Here is a 21,945-nt window from a genome sequence, read left to right as displayed (position 1 = left end):
GGTGTCATGCTGAGTGAAGTAAGCCAGGCAGAGAAGGACAGAAACCATATGTTTGCACTCATAGGTCTAGCAGGAAAACGAGAGACCTAATGGAGAACCAGGGGGAACGGAGGAGGGAGAGAAAGTTGGGGAGAGAGAGGGATGCAAAACTTGAGAGACTATTGAATGCTGAGAATGAACTGAGGGTTGAGGGGGAAAAGGAGGGGGGAAAAGAGGTGGTGGTGATGGTGGAGGGCACTTAAGGGGAAGAGCACTGGGTGTTGTATGGAAAACAATTTGACAATAAAATATTATGGGGAAAAAAAAATAAAATTTAGTTCCAAAACAAAAAGATAGATTAGGTGAACAGAGCAGTTTCCTGAAGTGGTACATCTATGATCTTACTCTTTTTTTGTTTTTTTTAATGTTCATTCATTTTTGAGAGAGAGAAATAGTGAGCTGGGGAGGGGCAGAGAGAGACAGAGACACAGAAACTGAAGCAGGCTCCCGGCTCTGAGCTGTTAGCACAGAGCGTGATTCAGGGCTGGAACTCACAAACTGTGAGATCATGACCTGAGGGGAAGTTGGATGTTTAACCAACAGAGCCGCCCAGGCGCCCCTGATCCTATTCTTATGAGAAGTATACATCTATGTGCATTTATAGAAAAATGTCAAAGAGGATATAAAAAAAAGTCATTGGTAGTTATTTTTGGATTTTTAAAATTTATGTTTCTAAATTTTCTATAATGAATGTAAGTAGTATTACAGTGGTCAGATGTAGAAGGCACAGTCAATGCCAAATGTGGCAGAGTAAGACATGGAAAGAAGGATATAAATATATCCATTGGCTTTGACAATGTGGAGGACATTAATGACCTTGACAAGAGCTATTTAAATAGAATGGGGAGGAGCAGGAGTCAGACCACAATAGTTTAGGGAGTGGGTGGGAGGGCAGACTTAGAGCCTGTGTGTGGACTGCTCTGTCAAGGATATGGAGAAGTGGCTCTGAAGAAAAGAAGTTAGGGTCGAAGCTGTAGATGTAGAAGTTGTGGGATGAACTAAAGGCGTTCATAAAATGGGAGGGGCTGGAATGTGTACGCTGAGGAGAGAAGCAGTTCAGACAGGCTGGGTGAGGAGGTGAGGAGAGAGGTGAGTAACTGACGGAGATGTTCCCTCGTGGGGCTGACGGGCAAAGGGCAGAGTTTGTGTTAGTCCTGGGAAGTCCATCCCTTCCACTATGGGAACGCAGATGAATGGGTGGATAGGTGCCAATGGAGATACAGATGTATGTGGTTAGGAAAGAAGATGAAGACACTCTTATATGGTGATCTTGACTTTCTCGGAAAAGCAGTGGGTGCAACCTTTGGTGTGAGATAAGGCTGCCCTGAAGCAAATGTCCTCGTGGGTTTGGTCAGTATAATAGGTCGGATGTAAGCTCTGTGAGGCCCATTTTACATGGCACGTTCCCATATGTCTCCAGCACTTAGCATACTGCCTGGCACATAGCAGATGCTTAGGAAATATCTGCAATTGTATGGATATATGATTAGAAAGAGAACTGGTATTCCTAATCTGTTCTGCATTATTCATATCATTCCATAAATGTTCAATATGCTTCAGGTACCATAATCCCAGAGGAGCCTAGACGAGTGAGGAGATCTCTAAAAAAGGTTGAACTATGATAGGAGATTTGGAACCAGAGATAAAAGAATGGATAAAGAAACTGAGGATCTGTAACCTGCAAATTTAAGCCTCTGGAGAGAGATCAGGACCTTCATCAGATATCTGACAGGCTGCTGGCTCATTTGTTCTGTGTTTCTTCAGAAAGGAGAACTGGGATTGATTGGTGTACAGAGAAGCTTGTTATCTTCAATCTGAGTTGCCTACAAAAATGGCAGAAAAGCCTTTCTCCAGAGGTGGATAATTTTCGGTCACTGAGCGTACTGAGGTGTAGGCGGGAGGCCTTCTGGTTGTGGGTGTGGTGCAGGGATCCATAAACAAGATGGCCTCTGAGATCCTTCCTTCCTCCCTCTGGATTTTGAGATGTTATAATGTAGGTTTCCGCCAGATTTATTTGAGTGGAAATGAATTGGATTTTTTTTTTTTTTTTTGGTCATCTCATAGTGAGTCGGACACTCTGTGATCTAGAATTGTCATGCTTTGCTGCTACCATGATAATGTAGGTTCACACAAATGACTCTGAGGCAACTAAAAATGCTAAAGTACCGTCTAAATCAAGTGAAATACTTTATAAAGCACTGAGCATGGGGATTGCCACCTACTGGGGACTCAATGATTATTTTTAAAAGCTAAAAATTACTAAGTTAAATATTAACTGGGTTTTTTTTTAATGTGAAGCATGTGGGTCATCTGTGCCTAACATCCATAGTTCTCTTGGAGAAACCACTTGATCTAGTGAAAAAAGCACACGTTTTGGACTCAGACTTGAATCTCACTCTCCCCTCGGCCCTTATCTGTGTAGGACATGCTTCCTTGTAATTTTCACCAGTGGGTCCAGGCTCTGCTCTCTGAGCTTTATTTTCCTCATCTGTAAATTGGGTTGGAGGTAGGCTGCAAATTCTTAGGGTTGAAAATTGAGTAACACCTAAAAAATGTGTAGCACAGTGCTATAAGTGTGACAGGCTAAAGTGACCAGTCTGTTTTTTCTCTTCTCTTTATTAAGCAAAATATTTAATTTTTTGCTTAGTAAAATTCCATGGAAATTCTTTCCCTGATTATTATAGATGACAGTATCCCTAATATTCTATTCTGTATATACTGTTAGTGTAATAATCATTTTTACATTAAGTTTTCATTCCTTTTCATCCTTTTTGTTTTATTTGATCACCATATACACTCCTATGAGGTGAGTTAGACATGGATTATAAATGTGTCTCTTAGATGGACACTTTGTGGCCCTGGCTGGGGCACCGCTGTTCAGGGAGATGGAGGTAGAGACAGAACTTGGCACACGCCCAGGTCCCTGCCTGCCGATCCGGGCTTATTCCTGAGGTGGCATCATTAACATCTAGATGCAATGACCTTGGTTCCTAGGTGGCTTGTTAAGAAAGTTTCATTTTATTTCATGTCTCATATGCCCAAATGTTGCCTTGTAGCCTAGCATTTTGATTTTCCAAAGTGAAATGTAAGATTACATTTTTTAAAAAAAATTGTCAACTTGTAAGAGTTTTCTTTGAAAGATTTGAGCAGGCAGTATCCAACATTGGGCTTGGTAAGAGTTTGTCAGTGTTATTAGGGTTAAGTGGGAATTGTGTCAACTGGTCAGTAAAGACAAAGTGGAGCCTTCTCTCTGCATCCCTTCCTCCACCTCAGAAGTGGCCTTTCTCTCTGAATCCTTCCTTGCAGAGTCAACCCCTGCGTCCCCTGCATGCCCCTAGTATATGCATGCTGCTTAGATCTCTGGGCTACATTTATTTTTTTCTGCCTTTATTTGCAGTGTCAAACTGTGTCTCTAGATGTCTAAGCCCACCCCAGACTGGCTACTCCAGGCATGCACAGGATGTTTCTATTTACCTTTTTGCTATTTCAGTGTCTTTCACAGTGCCTAGCCTGTAGTTGGTACTCAGCATATTTTTACTAGGTTCATTCCTTTCACATACACATATACACGCATGTGTAATTTGGGAGCAAGGGGTCACTTTGGTTTAATTCTAGTGGACAGTTGTTACACAGTTAAACAATACCTGGATGTTACACAGGTGCAACTCAGAGTCACCATTAGAATGCTTCGTTCCTGGAAACCTGTGCCCTTGAAGGGTGTTTACCTTGTGCACCGCGTGCCGCCATGAGAGCACGCTTGTCAGAAGGGTTTGAGCTCACCCAGAGCCACGGGAGGGGGCTCAGTCCTTTGTGGAGTCCGGTACCCTGCTCAGAGCGTGATGCTATGAGGGGTCTTGCTCCCAAGGGGACTTTGAAATAGTGTCCTCCGAAGAGCTATACAGCCCCCTGGGGCTCAGTAGAGACCCTGATGCAAGCTCCCTTCGAGGACCGTGTTGGGCACATGACACTGCAGTGTAGCCCCAGAGACCTAGGGGTTCCTGCAGAGTAGGAGATGCTGGAGAGAACACTGAAGAATATGCATCTCTGCCAGAAGTAGCCACAGGTGCACCTGCTGGCGCTGCTGAAGAAGGGGACCAGCCAGGGCTGTTTGCTGGGGGAGGAGAAGGGGCCTCATGCTGGGAAGACTGTTTACCCACTAGGAATTGGGAGTCACCCTTGACATGCGTTGTAGGGATATTTCCATTGCTCCAGCAAGCTCCTCACTGAAGAGCTAGAACACTGAGACCCCGAAGTGACTGAGAATTGTGGTACTGGGACTCCCAGAGGAGGTCATTTAAGGCAGAGCCCCTGAAGCCTCAGAGGGCTTGTCATGACTGTGTCACAGCAGGAAATTGTTTCAGACATGACAGCAACCAGACGGGTTGGGAATACCGATCCCACAGTTGAACTCAGTAATAGATTGGCTGCCTCCTACATCCAGCCCGTTCTAGGATGGCTCCTGGCTCCTGGCTAAGAGGAGTTGGTGTTTGAAGCCCACAGCTGCACCTTAGCACCTCCGTCCTCTGCAGCATGGGCAGCCACTCCTCTCTCCTGAAAGGTTCCAGAAACTCTCTCTAGGAGAAGGGGGAATGCTCTGGAAGGGGGAATGGAAGAAGGGTCTGTTTGTTGAGCTCTCAAAAAATACTTCACCTTAGGTAAAAATAGTAAACTCAGTCAGCTGCTTTCTAACGTGCACCTTGTGTTTGGGCACATGATTCAGAGAGATGGAAAGGAAGATGCCTTTTTCTTTCTCACCCAGAAGGCTGATGGTGTTGGAAGCCCAGGCCTGCTGGACGGATTACTGGGCCTTAGATTTGTGTTAGTGGATGTAGCCTGAGCAAATGGGACACGACAGGCATGTGTAGGATCTCTGAAGGGATGTTGTTGCTCTTCGGCCCCCATGAAACGGCTCCTCTTGGGAACTGCCCTTGTCAGCAGTGTCACCGGCTACAGTCTTGGATGGCAGGACTGTGGTGTGGGAGGTCGGAGGGAAGATCCAGGAACAGCACGTCTTTTGTTGGCACCTGAGCTGCCGCTCTGCTTCCCGGACTCAAGACCTGCTTTCTCGCTGCAGCCACGTTCACCACTTGTAGCTCGGGACTCCTCGACTACTCCCCGTTCTCTCTGCCCACCTTTCTCAGGAACAAGGTAAAGGTCATGCACAGTCCTTTCCAACCCATAAAGCATCTTTCCTCATCTTGATCGTACTTGAGATGGAGCCCAGGGAGCAAGTAAAATGCCACTCTTGTGGTCCACTTCTCTCCTCAACCCTCGGACAGGGCTGCTTTCCAGTACAGATTATCGTGTTAATATCCAGTTCCATGCCTGACATCTGATTTCTTATAATTTTACTGCATGAACGGTGGCATTTTTAATCCACGGAAGACTCTGCCTTTTGTGACACACATTGAATGTCATTCTTAGACTGTCTCTGTAAAATGCCAGCTCTTAAAATATTAATCTCTAATGTGCACTCAAGAGTTCATTCAATTACCATGGGATCTTTTGAATAAGCAGTGTCATCTGGGCGGCCTCTCACTGCATTCAGGGAAAAATGCTTATTGGGCCATTGTTTTCCGGGCATGAGATGATGTTCTTCGCTTTGTTTCCGTAAATGTTGTGCTAGCATGGCTATGTTAGATGCTGCTGCGGATTTATTGCCATTCGCGCCCAAACCCAAGCATTATCAGTTTTCGCTTCCACTGCCCGGCCTTAAAGTCTCATGCCTGATAGGGATTGTGGATCATAATTATGATAAATGAGAGGCAGTTGAAACTGTTATGTCAGAGCTGATTTGTCAGAGTGCTGATTTCAGTCCAGAGAGGGAGTAGCCTCATTATTACCACCAGCAACCATTTTGCTTTGATTATTTTTTGAAAATCACTTTGGCGCCTGAGACTTTTATTTTTCTTCTTCCTGAAAACAATCTTGAATGGCATTGTTTTAAAAATGGTGCCTGTATGATGTCTGCTGGCATTTTTTCCTCCCACTTTTCTCCCTTCCTGGGCATCAAACCCCATCCATGTCACCCCAGATATGCATTTTTATCACCAAAGGGCTGTTACTCTTTAAGAAGGTCCAGAATATAAATGTATGGATTTAGCAAAGCAGATAAACTGATGGGTAGAAATTTGCTACCAGGAAAGGATTCATCACATTGGGTCAGGATTTGCTGCAGGCTTTCTTCAGATAACCCTTTCCTCATGCATTTCACATTAATTCATGCATTAGCTTTATGGCAGCAGGGAGGTGGGGAAATGGGGAACTTAGAAGAATAAGCTCCTATTTCAGGCACTCCATGTCTTAAAAATCCATTAGAAAAGACAGATCCTCTCTGTTTCAGCGGAAACCAGTAAAGACAGCATGCCACTGTGATTGGTCATTCTAGAACATTCATGTTCCGAACTAGAGAGACCTCATCCCCTAGTTCTCCCCTAGCCCTTGATCCTTTCTTAGTTATAAACCAAGGCCCCAAAAAGGGACCAGCACTGAAGTCTGTGACTGACTTGCACATCTAGACCCCCACCCTCCTCTATGCTCTCAGGTGGTGTGTGTGAATTCATTCACTAATTCATGCTCAACAACGGTTTTGACCCTTCAGCTCAGTTTTTCTCTTGTAGCAAAAACACACGCTGGACTTAGAAGTGACATTCATGGCAGAGGAAGCGATGTTAGAAAAGTTGAAGGGTTAAAGCCCCGCTTCTGTTGGCCTTGGGAACACCTTCCCCTCACAGGTACCTAATACTGATGGGCATACCCATTGTTTTATTTGAGATTTAAAGTTAACATCACAAATCTTGAACCTCCCTGCTTGGGTACTTTAGTTTTAAAAACATTTAACACTGAAGTTTTGCTTTGCTGTTAAATCTCCCTTTTCTTTTGGGGAGCTCTGGCAGCTTCCTGGGGAAACTGGAGTGGGCACATGTCCCACCTCTCAGTCTCTCCAGCTGTCCCCTTGCTCAGGGCACCTCCTGTTGGTGTCTGTGATTTAGTCTGACTTAGTAACTATTACCCTGAAAACCCCATAGCACCTTAGAGAAGTATGTGGTGAACAGTGACATTTGCTTGTGAAGCCATACCTTCTAGCTGGAGAATCATCTTTTGTTTAGAGAGAGTGATAGTCAGAAGAAGAAGGGGAAGGAAGATGAACCTCAGGGGAACAAGGAGGATGAGCAACAGAAGAAAGTTGGTCAGGATTTACTGAGTCTAAGAAGTCAGGGTCTCAGGTAGACTCTGGGGGTGGGCAACGAAAAGGGGAATGTTACAGTTCCCTGTGCTGTGTCTGGGCTGTGAGGTGGGCAATCCTACGCGCCCTTCAGCCTGATGAAGTGGCTCAGAAATGCGGGAGAGCAGCACATTGACAAGTCTGAGAAGATGAGGCCATGATGAATACATGAATTCTGAGGAGAGGAAGAATCAAAGGGCCACCAGCATTCTGTGAGATTGGCAGGAGAAATTTCCCTTGAAGTGTGTGTTGAACCCATTTTGGAAGATCAAATAGTGGCAGTGATGGTCAGGGGTCTTCTGTGGTTGGGGCATAGGCTGGCATGATCGTAGGGCTCAGACTTGTGTAAGAATGAAGTTCTGAGCTGGAGTGGAAAACATATTTTGGAGACTCAAACTGGAGTTGGTGGCATAGGAGAGAGCCAGCTGAAGAATGACTTTTTAAAGTCAGGCAAATGGGGGGGGGGCGCCTGGGTGGCTCAGTCAGTTAAGCGTCCGGCTTCGGCTCAGGTCATGATCTCACGGTTCGTGGGTTCAAGCCCCGCGTCAGGCTCTGTGCTGATGGCTAGCTCAGAGCCTGGAGCCTGCTTCGGATTCTGTATCTCCCTCTTTCTCTGACCCTCCTGCTCACACTGTCTCTGTCTCTCAAAAAAAAAAAAAATCAGGCAAATAGGTTTTAATTTAGGACATGATGCATTGGGAATCTCTTGTAGGCGGGAACCCCTGAGGATAAGGACTTGGCTACCCTGGTCAGACTAGATGCCTTCTGAGGACATAGAACTTGCATCTTCTTTTCCTTAACTTAGTTTTTGTTTTGGCCAGAACAACCAACCAACTGGACATTATGTGTGAGTACTGTGTTGCTGTGGGAACATAGACCACACACCTGTCAGGGCCACAGTTCCTGCCTCTGCGGGCCCTGTCTAGCATGGCTGTCTCAAAATCATTACACCATAAACCCAGATGGAGAATGAAATGCTTCAGTCATCAGTTAGGCATTTCTTTATGGCGCTTGTCTTCAGAGCCCTTCATTCTAGGGACCCTCAAGGCATTGTACCTGTGCAGCATCTTTGGAGTTGTACAAGTTCGTTTTGTAGCGAACATTTCCCTAACAGTCATGATAATTGAGTTGGTGGCCCTGGATAGGATGTGGGTGAAAGGCAAAGATTAAAAAGGGAGAATATGAGAAAAACAGTACATTTGCTTATAAGAGGAGGTGTGTGCCCAGGATGGTTGTAATTTCGATCCAGGGCTTGGGATCTGCTGATGAAGCAAAGGTTGGGAAATACGTTAGGAGCAGGGAAGAATGGCATCTTTCCCTTCAGCCCTTTCCCACCATGCGATGGGGGGCCGTACAGACCTATATCACGCAGACATCTGGGTTTGCGCCTTCTCTGACTTTCCATACACCCGCCTTTTCATCTGGTGCAGGGAAGCTTATAGATGCTTTTAGCATCCTCTCAGGAGGAAGGTGGGGAGACAGGCAGGCAGCCAGCAAATCTTGGTGGTTATTAAACTGAGGCTCAAGGACCTTTTTATTAGCGATTAGACTCAGCTCCGTAGCCCTAAAGAGTATAAACTCCCCTCCGTCTCCTCTGCTCAAATCTCCAAAGAATCTGTTTTATACTGTGTTTATTTATAACCCAAAATAGACGTGGGCCCCAGAGCTGAGGCTTCCATGTGCTCATAAGCAGTAGAAGGTGGGAAACCCCATGGAGGGAAATAGTGTGCACCCCTGTCTGTGATCGCCTCCGGCTGGCACTTTGCTTCCTTCCCTTTGCTGCCCTTGACTGGAAGTTAGTTTTGAAGTATTGCATCTTAAAGGTTACTTGCTGTGTGTGTGTGTTTTTTTTTTTTTTTAAATCCAGTCTATAGTGTGAAGATTATAGTACTGCAAAGATTCATGTATCACCAAGACGTGAACCTTCTGGAGCATTACTAAGCTACTTTAAACTGGTTGGATGAGTAAACCTGTAAAAGCACTTTTTTTAGGCCCTGCCCACCAGCAGTCACCCATTATAAGGAAAGGATTTGGTCAGATGGCTCTTGTACTCAGTAGGTGAGGGGGAACCTGAGTGGGAGGGCAACGGACCAAGTTGTAGTAGGGGCTAATGTACCCTAATCCACCCATATAACCTCTACAGGCCCCTGTGTTAGGAGAACAGCTGGCCTCTGTCTGGGCCAAGTCTTATTGGCAGGCCTAGGTGAGTGGGTATTGAATCCATAGCGTAGACTCCTGAGCACTGACCAACTTGGTTCTGATGGTGGCATATTTGAGACTAATGGTTTTAAGTAAAGAACATCTCTGGACAAGCAGGTAAGAGATTTTGTTGCCTTCAAATGCTTATGGAAAATGTAGAAATGGCATTTGATCATTATAATAATGTCATTTTGTTTTATCCTGAATACAAGTATGGTGCTGTTGGCTGATTATTAGTATGTATCCTGTCATTCATATGGAGTGTTGAAATCTCCAGACTCCTTACATATATGTCTCATCTGGTCTTCCTAGAAGCTCATACCCAAAGAAGGTTTTAGTGTTCCTAGTATGTGCTCAGAGTACACACTTAAGCTGAGCAGCCTTAATTGACAAGCTCAAGGTTACAGAGATTGGTAAGTGATGGAGCAGGACCAAGGTCACATCTCCAGGTGTCAAGCATTGCTGCTTTTGCTACGTGGGCTGTGTTCTGGGGGTGAGGAAGGCTGGGCTGAGCCATTCATTCTCTGTCAGCCTCTTCTGCAGTGAGGAAGATAGAGCTTTGGGGAGCTAGAGTTTGGGTTTTGGTCTGTGACAGTAGACCTGAATCTTTCCCTACGATAGACGTTACAGGCTTGAGTTTATCAGCACAGCACCTCAACCCACTGAGCTACTGGCTTTGTGGAATGAAAAGATTAATTTAAAAAAGTTGGCATCGAATTACATGAACCTGGAAGTTTAAATGTAGACTAAATATAGCCTGAGTTTAATCTCTATTTTATAAATTCTACAATGTTGTTTTGCTAAGTAGGACATAGCATTTTTAATAAGCAAGTTTTCAGAGCTGCATATAAAACTTACAGCCAGTATCTCTTGGTAGAATTGCTGAGAATTAGCCCTGATCAAAATATGCCCTCTGCTTTCAAAGTGGACATCTCTTAGTCTTTAGGAGATGATAAAGTCTAGAGTTGCCCATTAACCAGCTGCTGATTTTTACTTATTAAAATTCCATTATGATCTGTACTGGACAGTGATTTCATTACTATGTTCATCTTCTTCTGAAAGCTTTTTATAAGCAAACCTGTAGCTTCCTTTGTGTGACCTAAACACCAGGTCTTTGTCCACTACCTAGAAGACGGGGGTTGACTGGGCTGTGGGAGAGAGAATTTAAGTGTGGGTCAAGGTCAGTCAGAGTGAGGGTCAGGTCAGGGAGCCACTGGGTCTAGGAGACCCTGGCCACCTCTGCAAAGAGCTTTAGGCAGAATATTCTCTTAGAGCCTAGGTGAAGGTCAGGTTAGGTCACCTCACCAACAATGTAAACAGCCGGAAGTCTTGCCTTTCCCAGCGACTAAAGGCTGTAGTCTTTATAAGGCTAGTACTTGTCATTTGTCCAATCTCCTGAGGTTGGGATAGGTCTGGAGGTTTGGGGCCACGTGCGTTGGCTCTAATAGGGATTACAAAGTGTGGTGAGACTCCAGGGTCCTTCAAGTGTCTGTATCCTTTAGCAACAGGTGTCTTGTGAAGTTTCTCCCAGTAACTGGGGCAGGACCCTACAATCCTGTCTTGGTTCCTAATTGCTCATAGTCGGTCTATGGCAATGGTGACAATTTATCACAAGTTTAAAAGCTTTTGGGGTCTATGAAAATTAGGTTGCTGGTACATAAATATTGTTAACTAGGAGCCATATGGTAACACTTGCACACGTGCACACACATTACACTTCTGAATCTTACAGCTTCGTTGAAATGACAACCTAGTAGAAAGACATCTTTTAATGAATAACTATTTAGTCAGTGGTACAAACAGTAGGTTCTCTGGGTGAAATAGTGAGTGGGAATATTTAAAAGAGACTTCCTGGAGGAGATGGAAAAACTACTTAATTTTGTAGACCGAATAGGAGTTGGAAAACCAGAGAGGTTGGAGGATGTGAAAATGGTATGACTAAAGGCGTAGAGGTGTGAAGGCCCCATTTGTTCAGGATTTCTGGTTTGCCGAGAGGGAAATAAGGATAGAAAGATCTGGCAGAGCTGGAATGGGGTGTCAGTCCCTGCCTGTCTCGGCTCCGCCAAGCAGCAGGTCTCTGAACCCTGGGACCCGTAAGCCCACCTCACTTCATTCCGTGGGGTAGTGAGAACTGAGTCAGTCAGTATCGTAGGTGCCTCACCCGCTTCCCTCAGCGGGGGTCTGTCCGGCATTGGGCCTCAGCAAAGAGTTCAGGGGTAAGATGACCCTCTGAGAGCTGGTGTGGTGGTCCTGGGAACAGGGAGTGTTGTGGTTGTAAGATTAATGTATTTACCACATGGATTCTCATCACCCCTCTCTACTGGAGGACGTATTCTTGAGTTGTTTTCTCTAGTGGATCTGAGAGAGATATATGTTTTCTTCTCCCTTCACATATAGGTACTCAGCAACAGCCCCCCAACCATTCACTTCTTACGCCCTGCTTCCTTTGTAGCAGACATCTGCAGGATGCTGGTCTAGTCGAGATAGAGCGTGTCCTGTTTGCTTGTGGGACAGAAGGAAACTAGTCGGTCTGTTTAAAATTTGAATTTGTACCTCTGGACTTCTGGCACAGCGCTCCTTGGCCCAAATGCCTTTGTAAACAATAAGCACCTTTCTCCGCAACAAGATTCCTTTCCTACAAAGGACATTTCTTCAGTTAATAAAATACCGGTGGATGTGTTTGTGGAGACTGCGTTGAAGATCTGGTCAAATAAGAGGAACATATCACCAAGAAATGCTCTGATCACAGTAAAAAATGGTATACTAGGGCATAGCCTGGGGGTTCTAAAGCCAGAACATTCTAGGTTCGGATTTCACCTCTCCTGTGTAAAACAGGCCTGGTCATTAGTTCCTTGTTAGGTGGTTGTAATGATTAGAAATAGTATACATCAAGCACCTGGCTCACGGACTTTCGGTAAAGGGTGGATGTTATTAATATAAGTTCCTCCTCCTGAGTTGGGGTTAGCTGTCTTACGCTGACTCCGCAAGATGGTTTTGAAGGAAGAAGGTGCTTGTGGAGGGCTGCTAACTTCTTCAAGCAGCGCCTCTTGTGAGCAGTGACTGCGTGAGGCCGTCTGGCAGGGGCAGGCCCTGCGCAGACCCAAGCTCACGGTCACTGGCAAGAAAATCTTTGTACGCTCTGCTTTGCTGAGAAGGTGGTGCTGAAAGCTGTGTTCCTTTGGGAAATCAGTTTCACTGTGCAGTGGATCTCAGTAAGTAGGGTCACCCAGCTGCTTTTTCAAAAGAGATATATTCTGTTTTTATTAATCATGGAACTGACACAAGACTGGTAGAATTTGTGGAAAAAATAACCTGTTACTCTCCTTCTTTATATACCTACTCCCTTCCAGAAGTTAAGAATGAAGAAACGATTTTTGTCTTCCAGTCTGGTAACCGTACCCTCCTTTGGTTTAAAACAAGCAACCTCATGTCCTCAGAGACCTACCGTATATGAATTTCAGGAATACAAGGAATTCTCAGATTTTTGTTGGCTATCATTTTGAAGGCCGAATTACAAAGCCATAGTGCAGAATCCCTAAAATAGCTGTGCATGTAATTATAGGGCTAGACACTTGTTTGTCACAAGTGTGAGAATAAATCCTTCTTGGAGTTGAATCCAATGTGAAGGACCACTGGTGTGGATGATAAGAGAGAGGCTTTTATTCTACACTGGGTTTTCTTTTTCTTTTTTTAAATTTATTTTGAGAGAGAGTGCATGAGTGAGCAGGGAAGGGGTAGGGAGAGAGAGAATCCCAAGCAGCCTCTGTGCTGTCAGTGCAGAGTCTGATGCAGGGCTCAATCCCATGAACCATGAGATCATGAAATGGGCCAAAACCAAGAGTCAGATGCTTAACTTACTGAGCCATCCAGATGCCCCTGTACTGGGCTTTCTTATATATATAGTGCAGCTCATCTTTACATAGTGAAATACAACAAAATTCAGCATGAAATAGTTATGTTGGGTGAGAAGAGTATTGGTATTAGTATTAACTTGTTTTATAAAATTATCTGCACACTGTAAAGAGCAGTTATTTTGACATTGGTTTGTCCAACTCTTTCTCTCTCTCCCTCTCTCTCGCTCTCTTGCTCTCTGCAGCCTTCTTACACACAGCACTGTATAAAGTGAAGCGCGGCCTCATGCTGGGGTAGCAGCTGCATCCATGCAGGTAGGAGGCTGTAGAGAATTGTGGGCCCCCCCCCTTTCTTTTTTGTTTGTTTTTGCTTCTGCTGAGGAATAAATAGGCTACACCAATAACAAACCTCTAGGGGGCAGCAGAGCACTGAATAAAACCGCTGTGCCTGGGGTGGTCAGGCTTTTCTGGCTCATTGCCCAGCCTTTCTAGGTCCGTGATGCAGTGCCCTCCCTTCTCCCCTTTGCCTAGCAAAACTCGTCCTCTTGGCCCTGCCACGGTAGGGTCCGCTTGCCTGCACTCACTCGCTTCTCCTCCACACTCTTAAACTCTCCTGGTCTACTTTGGACCATATCATATGACCTAATGTGGGGACTTGTTTGCTATTGTTTCACAACCAGCTCTACCTGTCCTTTTTGGCAGGAAACAATATTTTATGTGTTTGTGTTTCCCATAATTCCAAGACTGCCTTGGAGGCCTCAATAAATGCTTGACAGCAGATGGAGGCTCCCTTAATCTATAGTGAGTGCTCGATACATATTTGCTAATTTAGTAGTCAAGATGGGCTTGTTTTTGCACAAGAGAAAGCCTTTTATTTGCTCACCTTATTTTAGAAATGGCCAAATTCTCACATGCTTTCTGGTTTTAGATTGGAGTGGGGGATAGTAGACAGGGGTGTAGTGGGAAACAGGAAGTCTAGCGCTGCAGTGACAGGTGTGCATCAGGGCTCCTCCCCTTCCCGGATGTGTGCCTAGGTCACGCTAACTACTCACCTGCAAAATGGGGCTGTTTAAGCCGATCATGTAATTTTATCTAAACTGGAACACATCTGAGAGTGAAGGAGGGTATTTAAAAATACTTATCAAATAGTTTTTTTGAAATATTTATTGACCAAGTAATGGTTTTCATTTTTTACTTGTCTGTAGAACTATTCTATTAAGAAATGATTTTCAAAATGGCATTTTGTACAGAACATTAAAATAATATATTAACAGCACAAATTATAGACTGGGTGGCATGCTGGAACAGCAGGTGTAAACCCTCTGGTGCTTCAAAGAATCAAACCAAGGAATGTGGGTAAAGTGTCTAGTGTTGTGCCTGGAACACACTGTGTTTTCAGGAAATGATGATTTCATTTTCCTTCCTGGAAGATGTTTGGACAAAGAAGCAGTGACCAGCCTATGGGATTTATTTATTTATTTGAAAGTGAGAGAAAATGCAGGGAAGAGGGGGAGAGGGAGGGAGAAAGAGAATCCCAGGCAGGCCCAATATGGGGCTTGATCCCGCAATCCTGGGATCATGACCTAAGCTGAAGCCAAGAGTCAGGTGCTCAACAGACTGAGCAGCCAGGTGCCCCATCCTGTGGGCTTTTTAAAAAGGCTACTTCAAGGGAGATGTGCTCCTAGCTGGCCAAATTGAAGCAGCCTTTAACAAAAACCTCACAACCCGAAGTGTGGGTTTTATCCAACTTGACTGAGAAAATACTGATTGAAGAAGGTGGTCTTACTTATATGTGGTCAGATAGCTACCTCAGCAGTAGAAAGCACACCCAGTGGTTGGCTGTGCATTTTGGGCAATAGTTTGGGTAACCTGTGAGCACAGAGCTCTTCTTTTGCAAAGTCACTACTCCCTGTGGGCAACGTGCCTGGAGAGCTGGTGCAACCAGTCTTGGCACCCCTATTCTGCACCCAGCTCCTGCTATTTATGAGACTAATTGCAGCAGTTGTGCTTAAATATTTGGGCTTACCATAAATATAATAGTTTGAGCTGTACAATATATATCTGTCTTGAAGGTTGGTGTCTTCATGTAACTGGAAGCTTAATTGTCATTCTATGTTTGGCCTTCCAGGGTTGGGCATGCCCCTTTTACAAACTGAATTCATTATTCCTTACCCTGCCTCCTGTAAGTGCTACTTTGCTCTAGTCATGAGCCTGTGTATTCATTTAACCTAAAAACCCTCAGAACGGAGGCCTGTGTTTTTGCCAGTTCCTTGGGTGTTGGAGAATTCAGGGGAGCTCTGCAGCCTCCTGGAGGTCGGGAAGGGGTTCACTTGCTCAGTAACAATGTGTGACAGAAAGAATGGTTTCGAGTTCTGAGACCAGTGGAATTACAGGAACAGCCCACCGCATGGCTCCTAATAGCCTCTTCTCTCTCTAGGTATGTGTACATTCCCGTGGGCGGGTCTCAGCATGGCCTGCTGGGGACACTGTTTTCCACGGCAGTGACGTTTGCCTTTGTGAGCTTCTGGCATGGTGGCCATGACTACCTGTGGTACTGGGCAGCGCTCAACTGGCTGGGAGTCATCGTGGAGAATGCAGTCCAGAGGCTCGTGCAGACCCCGCGCATCCGGGACAGCTTGGTGAGCAGGTCCCTTGCCCCTACAGCAGGGGAATGGCTGAGCTGGGAGGAATGGGTTTGGGAGGGAAGGTGGTCATCAGTCAGATTCACCAACATGGGTCATTCCTGCCAGATCGGTTCGAAGTGTATGTGCCCAGAAATAGCAGGGATTTTTTTTTTTACGTAATGTTTAACTATAAAAACAATACATGCTTATTATATAAATTATGCAAAAAGATGAATATTATATAACATTATATAAAATTACATAAAATTATATAAAAATAACAACATTCACACGAGAAAAAGAAAAATACTTCAAAAAAATTACTGTCACTAACAACTCTTTTTTCGTTATATGTATACACACACACACACACATGTAACGTTGAAAACAAATTCTGTGATTCCAGAGGTACAGGTGTGTCAGGACCACCTTTCTATGTCACCAAATCTACTTCTAACAGCCCTTTTTAAATGGCTACATAGAATTCCATTACGTGGCTGTGCCAATCACTTACTAAATTAGTCTCGTGTTATTGACAATCATGTTACTCTAATTTTTTGCAGTTGTTGGTCAAAACCGAGATGAGTAGCACGAGTGGGGTGAATTCTTGTATGTAAAATTGCCAAGTTGAAAATGTGCCTCACTTTCTGTGCCATGCATGCCACTTAACCCTTCCTTGACCGCCCTGGGGACAGAGTGCACCCGTTTACACTCCTACCGGCGCTGCGTGAGCATGCCCTTGCCAGAATTGAGGAGTGCTGGTATTCTTTATCTCGGCTAATTTGATGGGTACTGTTATTGTAGCATAAAAAACAGCCAAGTGTTTCACCCAGCATAATACCCTCCAGTTCCGTCCACGTTGCTATAAGACAGACACCATACACTTTCATCCATATGTGATGTGGATCTTGAGAAACTTAACAGAAGACCATGGGGGAGGGTAAGGGGGAAAAAGTTACAGAGAGGGAGGGCGGCAAACCCCGAGAGACTCTTAAAGACTGAGGACGAACTGAGGGTTGTTGAGGGGTGGGGGTGAGGGGAAAGTGTGTGATGGGCCTTGAGGAGGGCACTTGTTGGGATGAGCACTAGCTGTTATATGGAAACCAGTTTGACAATAAATTATATATATAAAAAAAACAAAACAGTTAAGTGGCTAAGATGCATTCCAATTCTACAGGAAAATGGTTTGGAAAATCATTTACACACAAATTTTAAGTGCTTTTAAACTATGAGCAAAGGTTTTATCATGTAAAAGTGATCTACAGTGTATTCGAATCTTGTGGGAAATCATCAGTTGTGAAGATGCAGCAATATTCCTGATAACCCTGAGAAAAAGAGGCGAAAATGAAATATGCTGTCATCAGTGTTCATGGCAGGCAATAAAACACATGAAATTTATTGGGAAATGATTAATGTGCCTAAACTCCCCCAGTATATGCAATGAAAGCAAATTTATTTAAAAACCCAAGACCACCAAAGATAGTACATTCGAGTTTTTATTTGTTTATTTATTTTACCAAGATGGCCATAGTAAAAGTGGACAGTTATTTAAATAAAAGCTCATGCAACGCACATAGCAAAAGCACACATCTGAAGAAATTGAAATATGCTCGTGTATGCTTAAAGGTAAATCTTTTAGGGGCACGTGGGTGGCTCGGTCAGCTAGGTGTCTGACTTCAGCTCAGGTCATGACCTCATGATCAGTGAGTTGGAGCCCCGCGTCGGGCTCTGTGCCGACAGCTCAGAGCCTGGTGCCTGTTTTGAATTCTGTGTCTCCCTCTCTCTCTGCCCCTCCCCTGCTCTCACTTTGTCTCTCGCTCCCTCAAAAAGAAATAAACATTAAAAAATTTAAAAAAATATATAAAAATACTTTATTCAGTAGTAGTACCCAGAAGTCAGCAGGAAAGAATTCTAATAGAAACTGGAATTTCAGTGAAAGTCATGGTTAGCAACACAAAGAAACACGATAAGAGGCGGTGCCATCAAGGTTTCAATCTCCACCTTCAAATCTGAATAGTTTTCCCCAAAGTCTGAAACCCAGTTATCACCTGTGAAAGCCAGAGAATTCTTTTCACCCTAGGCTGAAGCCCTGTAACACAGTTCTATGTACCTTCATGAAGGGTCTAAAATTAACCTTGAACTTAATGTTAAGCTCTGCTCTGTAGACTTTGAGCCATGGCTTCTGTTACTGATAAATTTTAAAACTCAAAAATGTCAAAGGAGTAATGCAAACTGTGCCTTGTAGCCTCTGGCTTGTTCATTTTGGTTAAAAATGAAGACGGTGAAAGTTCTCATGGGGTGAAGCACTTGAATGTCTGCTCTGCTTCATGACAGCTCATTCCAGGACCGTCACATGTGTGCCTCATTTGAGCATTCATCCACAACTCAGACACCTACATGTATGGTAGTTTTTGAGTATGCATTTTTTGGTGAGATACATATCATGTATATTATGAATATACTGTTTAATGTACGTATTTATTCAGCAAGAACATATTTTGTAAAAGCTGTGTTATCACTTTTGATCTTAGCAGCCTGGTAGTTGGTTATGGCTGTGTAGATGAGGAATTCCTTGGGTGTGAGATCGTGGTTCCATCACTGCTTATATCCCTGGCGGTTAGCTCTGGGTCAGAGTTCGCTGCAGTGTTAAGTCTGTGCACATTTGGGTTGATTCTTTAGTTCTTCTTCCCCTGGTCTACCCTAAGGCTTCTTACTCCGTTTCTTACACAGTTCAGTGTAGATTCTGTCTAACTTCAGGGAAACATGGCTGGCATTTCAAATGTTGTATAACCTTTTGAATAAACTGTTTCCCAACTTGGGTTATTCTGCTTCCCTCTTTTTTTCATGAGTCTATTCCTCATTCTTTTGTCAAAATCCAGATGAAGACTAAATTCCTTAATGCCTCCTTGCCACCTAATTTCCTCTAACATTGATTTGACAGTATTTTTACAATGTGAGTTCACTTCCCAGGATCCCATACACTCTTTCTATGGCATTCATCCTTCATCTTGGGTTTTTTTCCATCTGTTTTTTTTTTTAAGTAACAAAGATGATCATATCTTCTACGTCGTTTTAATCTTCAATATCAAAGCTTTGTTTGGAGCACAAAAGACGGTGGGATTTCTCAGCGTTGATAGAATGGCAGTTGAACACTCACTGGAAGACTGATCAGAGCTGAGCGTTGTGAGTAAGAAGCCCTCTGATGTTCTCGGCAGAGCTGTATAATCGAACTTTGTGCAATAATGGACATGACCAATACAGGAGGCACAATCACACTGAGCACTTGAAATGTGGCTAGTGTCATCGAGAAACTAATTTTTAATTTGAATCTAAGTAGCCCCCATGTGGCTAGGCGCTTCCATTTTGATCAGTGCAATTCTAGAACGTACTTCTATCTAGAAAAAAATTAAACAGATGTAGAGTGTTTGACTCTGCTATAACTTTGAGTGGTGATCATTAATGATGAGGTATCTCATATATCCAGTGGCTACCAGATGTCTCCACTTGTTTGTCTCACTGATAAATCTCGGACTTAGCATGTGTATACCCGGTCCCCCCCATAATTACAACTAGTTCCTTTCCCTCTAGCATTCTCTATTTCTAGGAAAGTCGTAAGCTATCAAGTTACTCAAGACCAAAATCAAGTTACCCTTGGGACTCTCGCTCCCTCAGTCTACCTGTTCATACTGTATATTCTGTCTCCTAGTAGATCTTGTAAAAATTATTTCCATTTCTGCTGAGTCATCCTAATCTAACTACTCTCATTTCTCTCCCACTCTACTGAGTAGCTTCTAACTAGTTTCCCTGCTTCCGTTTTGCCTTCTTCAGTTCTTTATCCTTATAGTGCTGAGTGATGCTTCTCAATAAAAACCTAACCATGTTGTTCTCCTTAAAATCCTTAGTGATATTCCATTATTTTAGGACTAAGCTCACAATATTTAAGATGATCTATGAGGCCCTGCCTGATCTTGAGCTTGTTACCTCTCCCCATTTTCTGTTTCCCCCCCTGCCTACCCCCCCCCTTCTTCTCTTCATTTGCACACCTGGCCCCTCCTGCCTCAGAATCCTCACACAGGCTCCTTCATCTCCTAGGCTGCTCTCTCTCCTCTCCATCTCTCTTCATCCTTCAGATTGCAGTTTGAGTGATACCTTGTTTGGGGCCCTTCTCGGACCCTCCTAACTCAATCAGGGCCTGATGAACAACTTATTTTGGGCACCTTGTACATGATCTCTTCTGTTATACTTATCGTAGGTGCAATGAAATATTTTTATCCAATGACTTGTTTAATCCTTATTTCCTGCATTGAACTATTAGCCTCATGAAGTCAGAGATCTGTATCCTTGGCATGCATCACAATGCCTGGCACAGAGTAAGCATGCAGTAAATACTTGTCAAATGAGTGAATATCTTCTGACTTCACTGAGGGCAGTATAAGAAAAAGTGGGCTCATACTGCAGCATGAAGAGTACAGAGTGAATACTGAAAGAACTTCCTAAGGCTGAGGCTTGTTGAGCATTATACAGGGAGATTATTATTTTCCATAGCAGCGTAGATCATAATTGGTCTAGTGATGACAAAATGCTATTTTAATGCTCAGTGAGCAAAATATGTATAGGAAAGAAAGAGATGGGGAGGAATTAGTCTTTCTGGTACCCTGCTGCTTTATGAGATGGGGGATTATTGGTTGTGACTCACAGAGGCACAGAGCTGTAGGAAGCTGACAAAAGGTACCATCACAAAGCCCCCGAGCTGGGTGGACAAAAGAGGAGTTACTGCTGAAGCAGTACACTTTTTCTCAATACAAGCACTCTCTCGGAGCTAAAATTTGTGTTCAGCATTGAAATCTTTTAATAAGTGGACACATTTTGAAACATTAGTAGAGTGACATTACTTCTTTTCGATTCTGGATGCGCGCTCTCCTGTGAAGGAAGATACCTTTAGGCTGCTTGTCAGTTATTCCTATGTGAAGGAGAATCGATATCTCAAGCAGTTCACCCCCCCCACACCCCTAATGTTCATTTCATTGAATAATTTCAATATGTCCTCCTCCCCCAGCCCATGTCTCCTCTTCTTTGCCCCAAGAGTATCCCGCTGAGCTGATTTATGTCCTCTCTGAAGCAGTAAACTTTCTATTTATAGACTTAATTGAGGAAACATGCCTCCCATGACAATCAGGGAGGGTCAGTCTAATGGTTTTGAGAGGGATCTGATGTTCTGATGTGTCAGAAGGAGCCCAAAGACCATTGCTCTGTGCTGATATCTATTCAGTTTATCTGCTATATTGGTCGGTCTGACTTTGAAGATGTAGATACAGAAATCCCATGAGTTCGAGAGTTCAGTCATTGTAAAAAAATATTGATATGCTCTAACCAGTGCTCACTTAGTTCTGTGGAATCTTCACTCACTAATTGGCAGGATATACATGTCAGTTGGTCTGATAAGAAGGTCAGTGGCTCCAGTCCCAACTAACTGAAGGGTCACAAAGCAAACTAGTCTAAGAAGAGTAGTTCTGTTTGACAGTGGCTTGTGATCTTCTATTTCTCTACTGCTTAAATCGATTCCACAAATGGAGATCAAGCACTTATTGTGAAGAAGCCATTTTCTCAAGACTGGAACCCTTCCTAGGCTTGGCTCCTTTGGCAAGGTCAGTCTGATTCTCCATTTCTTAATTTGTTCATTTATGGGGGAAAAAAAAAGCATTTTCAGTACCCTATGTGGGAGACACGTTGCAGAGCCCTGGGGAACTCTGAGTGAAAGACATGGCCTCTTCCTCCTCATTTCCCTTTTTTTTTTTTTTGCATCTCTTTTGATGCTTCTGTGCCTATCGCATACTCATTTATCATTGTATCTGGTAGAATCTGTTGTTTGTCAATTCCCTCCAAGAACAAGGTATTTTGCGTGGCCTATCAGGATATCAGGCACATCTTTGCTATGCCTACTTTGGAATAGAGGCAATAAAACTACAGAATGAGAGCTTTACTTTATGAAGAGCTAAGTGATCTCTAT

At 43.9% G+C, this 21,945-nt stretch overlaps 1 protein-coding gene across 1 annotated transcript in view; it reads left to right on the top strand.

The window, feature by feature from the left end:
- The window catches only part of HHAT (hedgehog acyltransferase), a 283,727-nt gene that overhangs the window by 184,863 nt on the left and 76,919 nt on the right, over positions 1-21,945 (top strand). The window contains exon 9 of the mRNA XM_029933113.1: positions 15,752-15,953. Within this exon, the coding sequence (XP_029788973.1) occupies positions 15,752-15,953 (202 nt within the window). The remainder of the gene's footprint in view (positions 1-15,751; positions 15,954-21,945) is intronic.

This window comes from Suricata suricatta, chromosome 3 (assembly GCF_006229205.1).
Source record: "Suricata suricatta isolate VVHF042 chromosome 3, meerkat_22Aug2017_6uvM2_HiC, whole genome shotgun sequence".
NCBI lineage: Eukaryota > Metazoa > Chordata > Mammalia > Carnivora > Herpestidae > Suricata > Suricata suricatta.
Note: the sequence above shows the minus strand (reverse complement) of the source record. Positions and strands in the feature narration are given on the sequence as shown.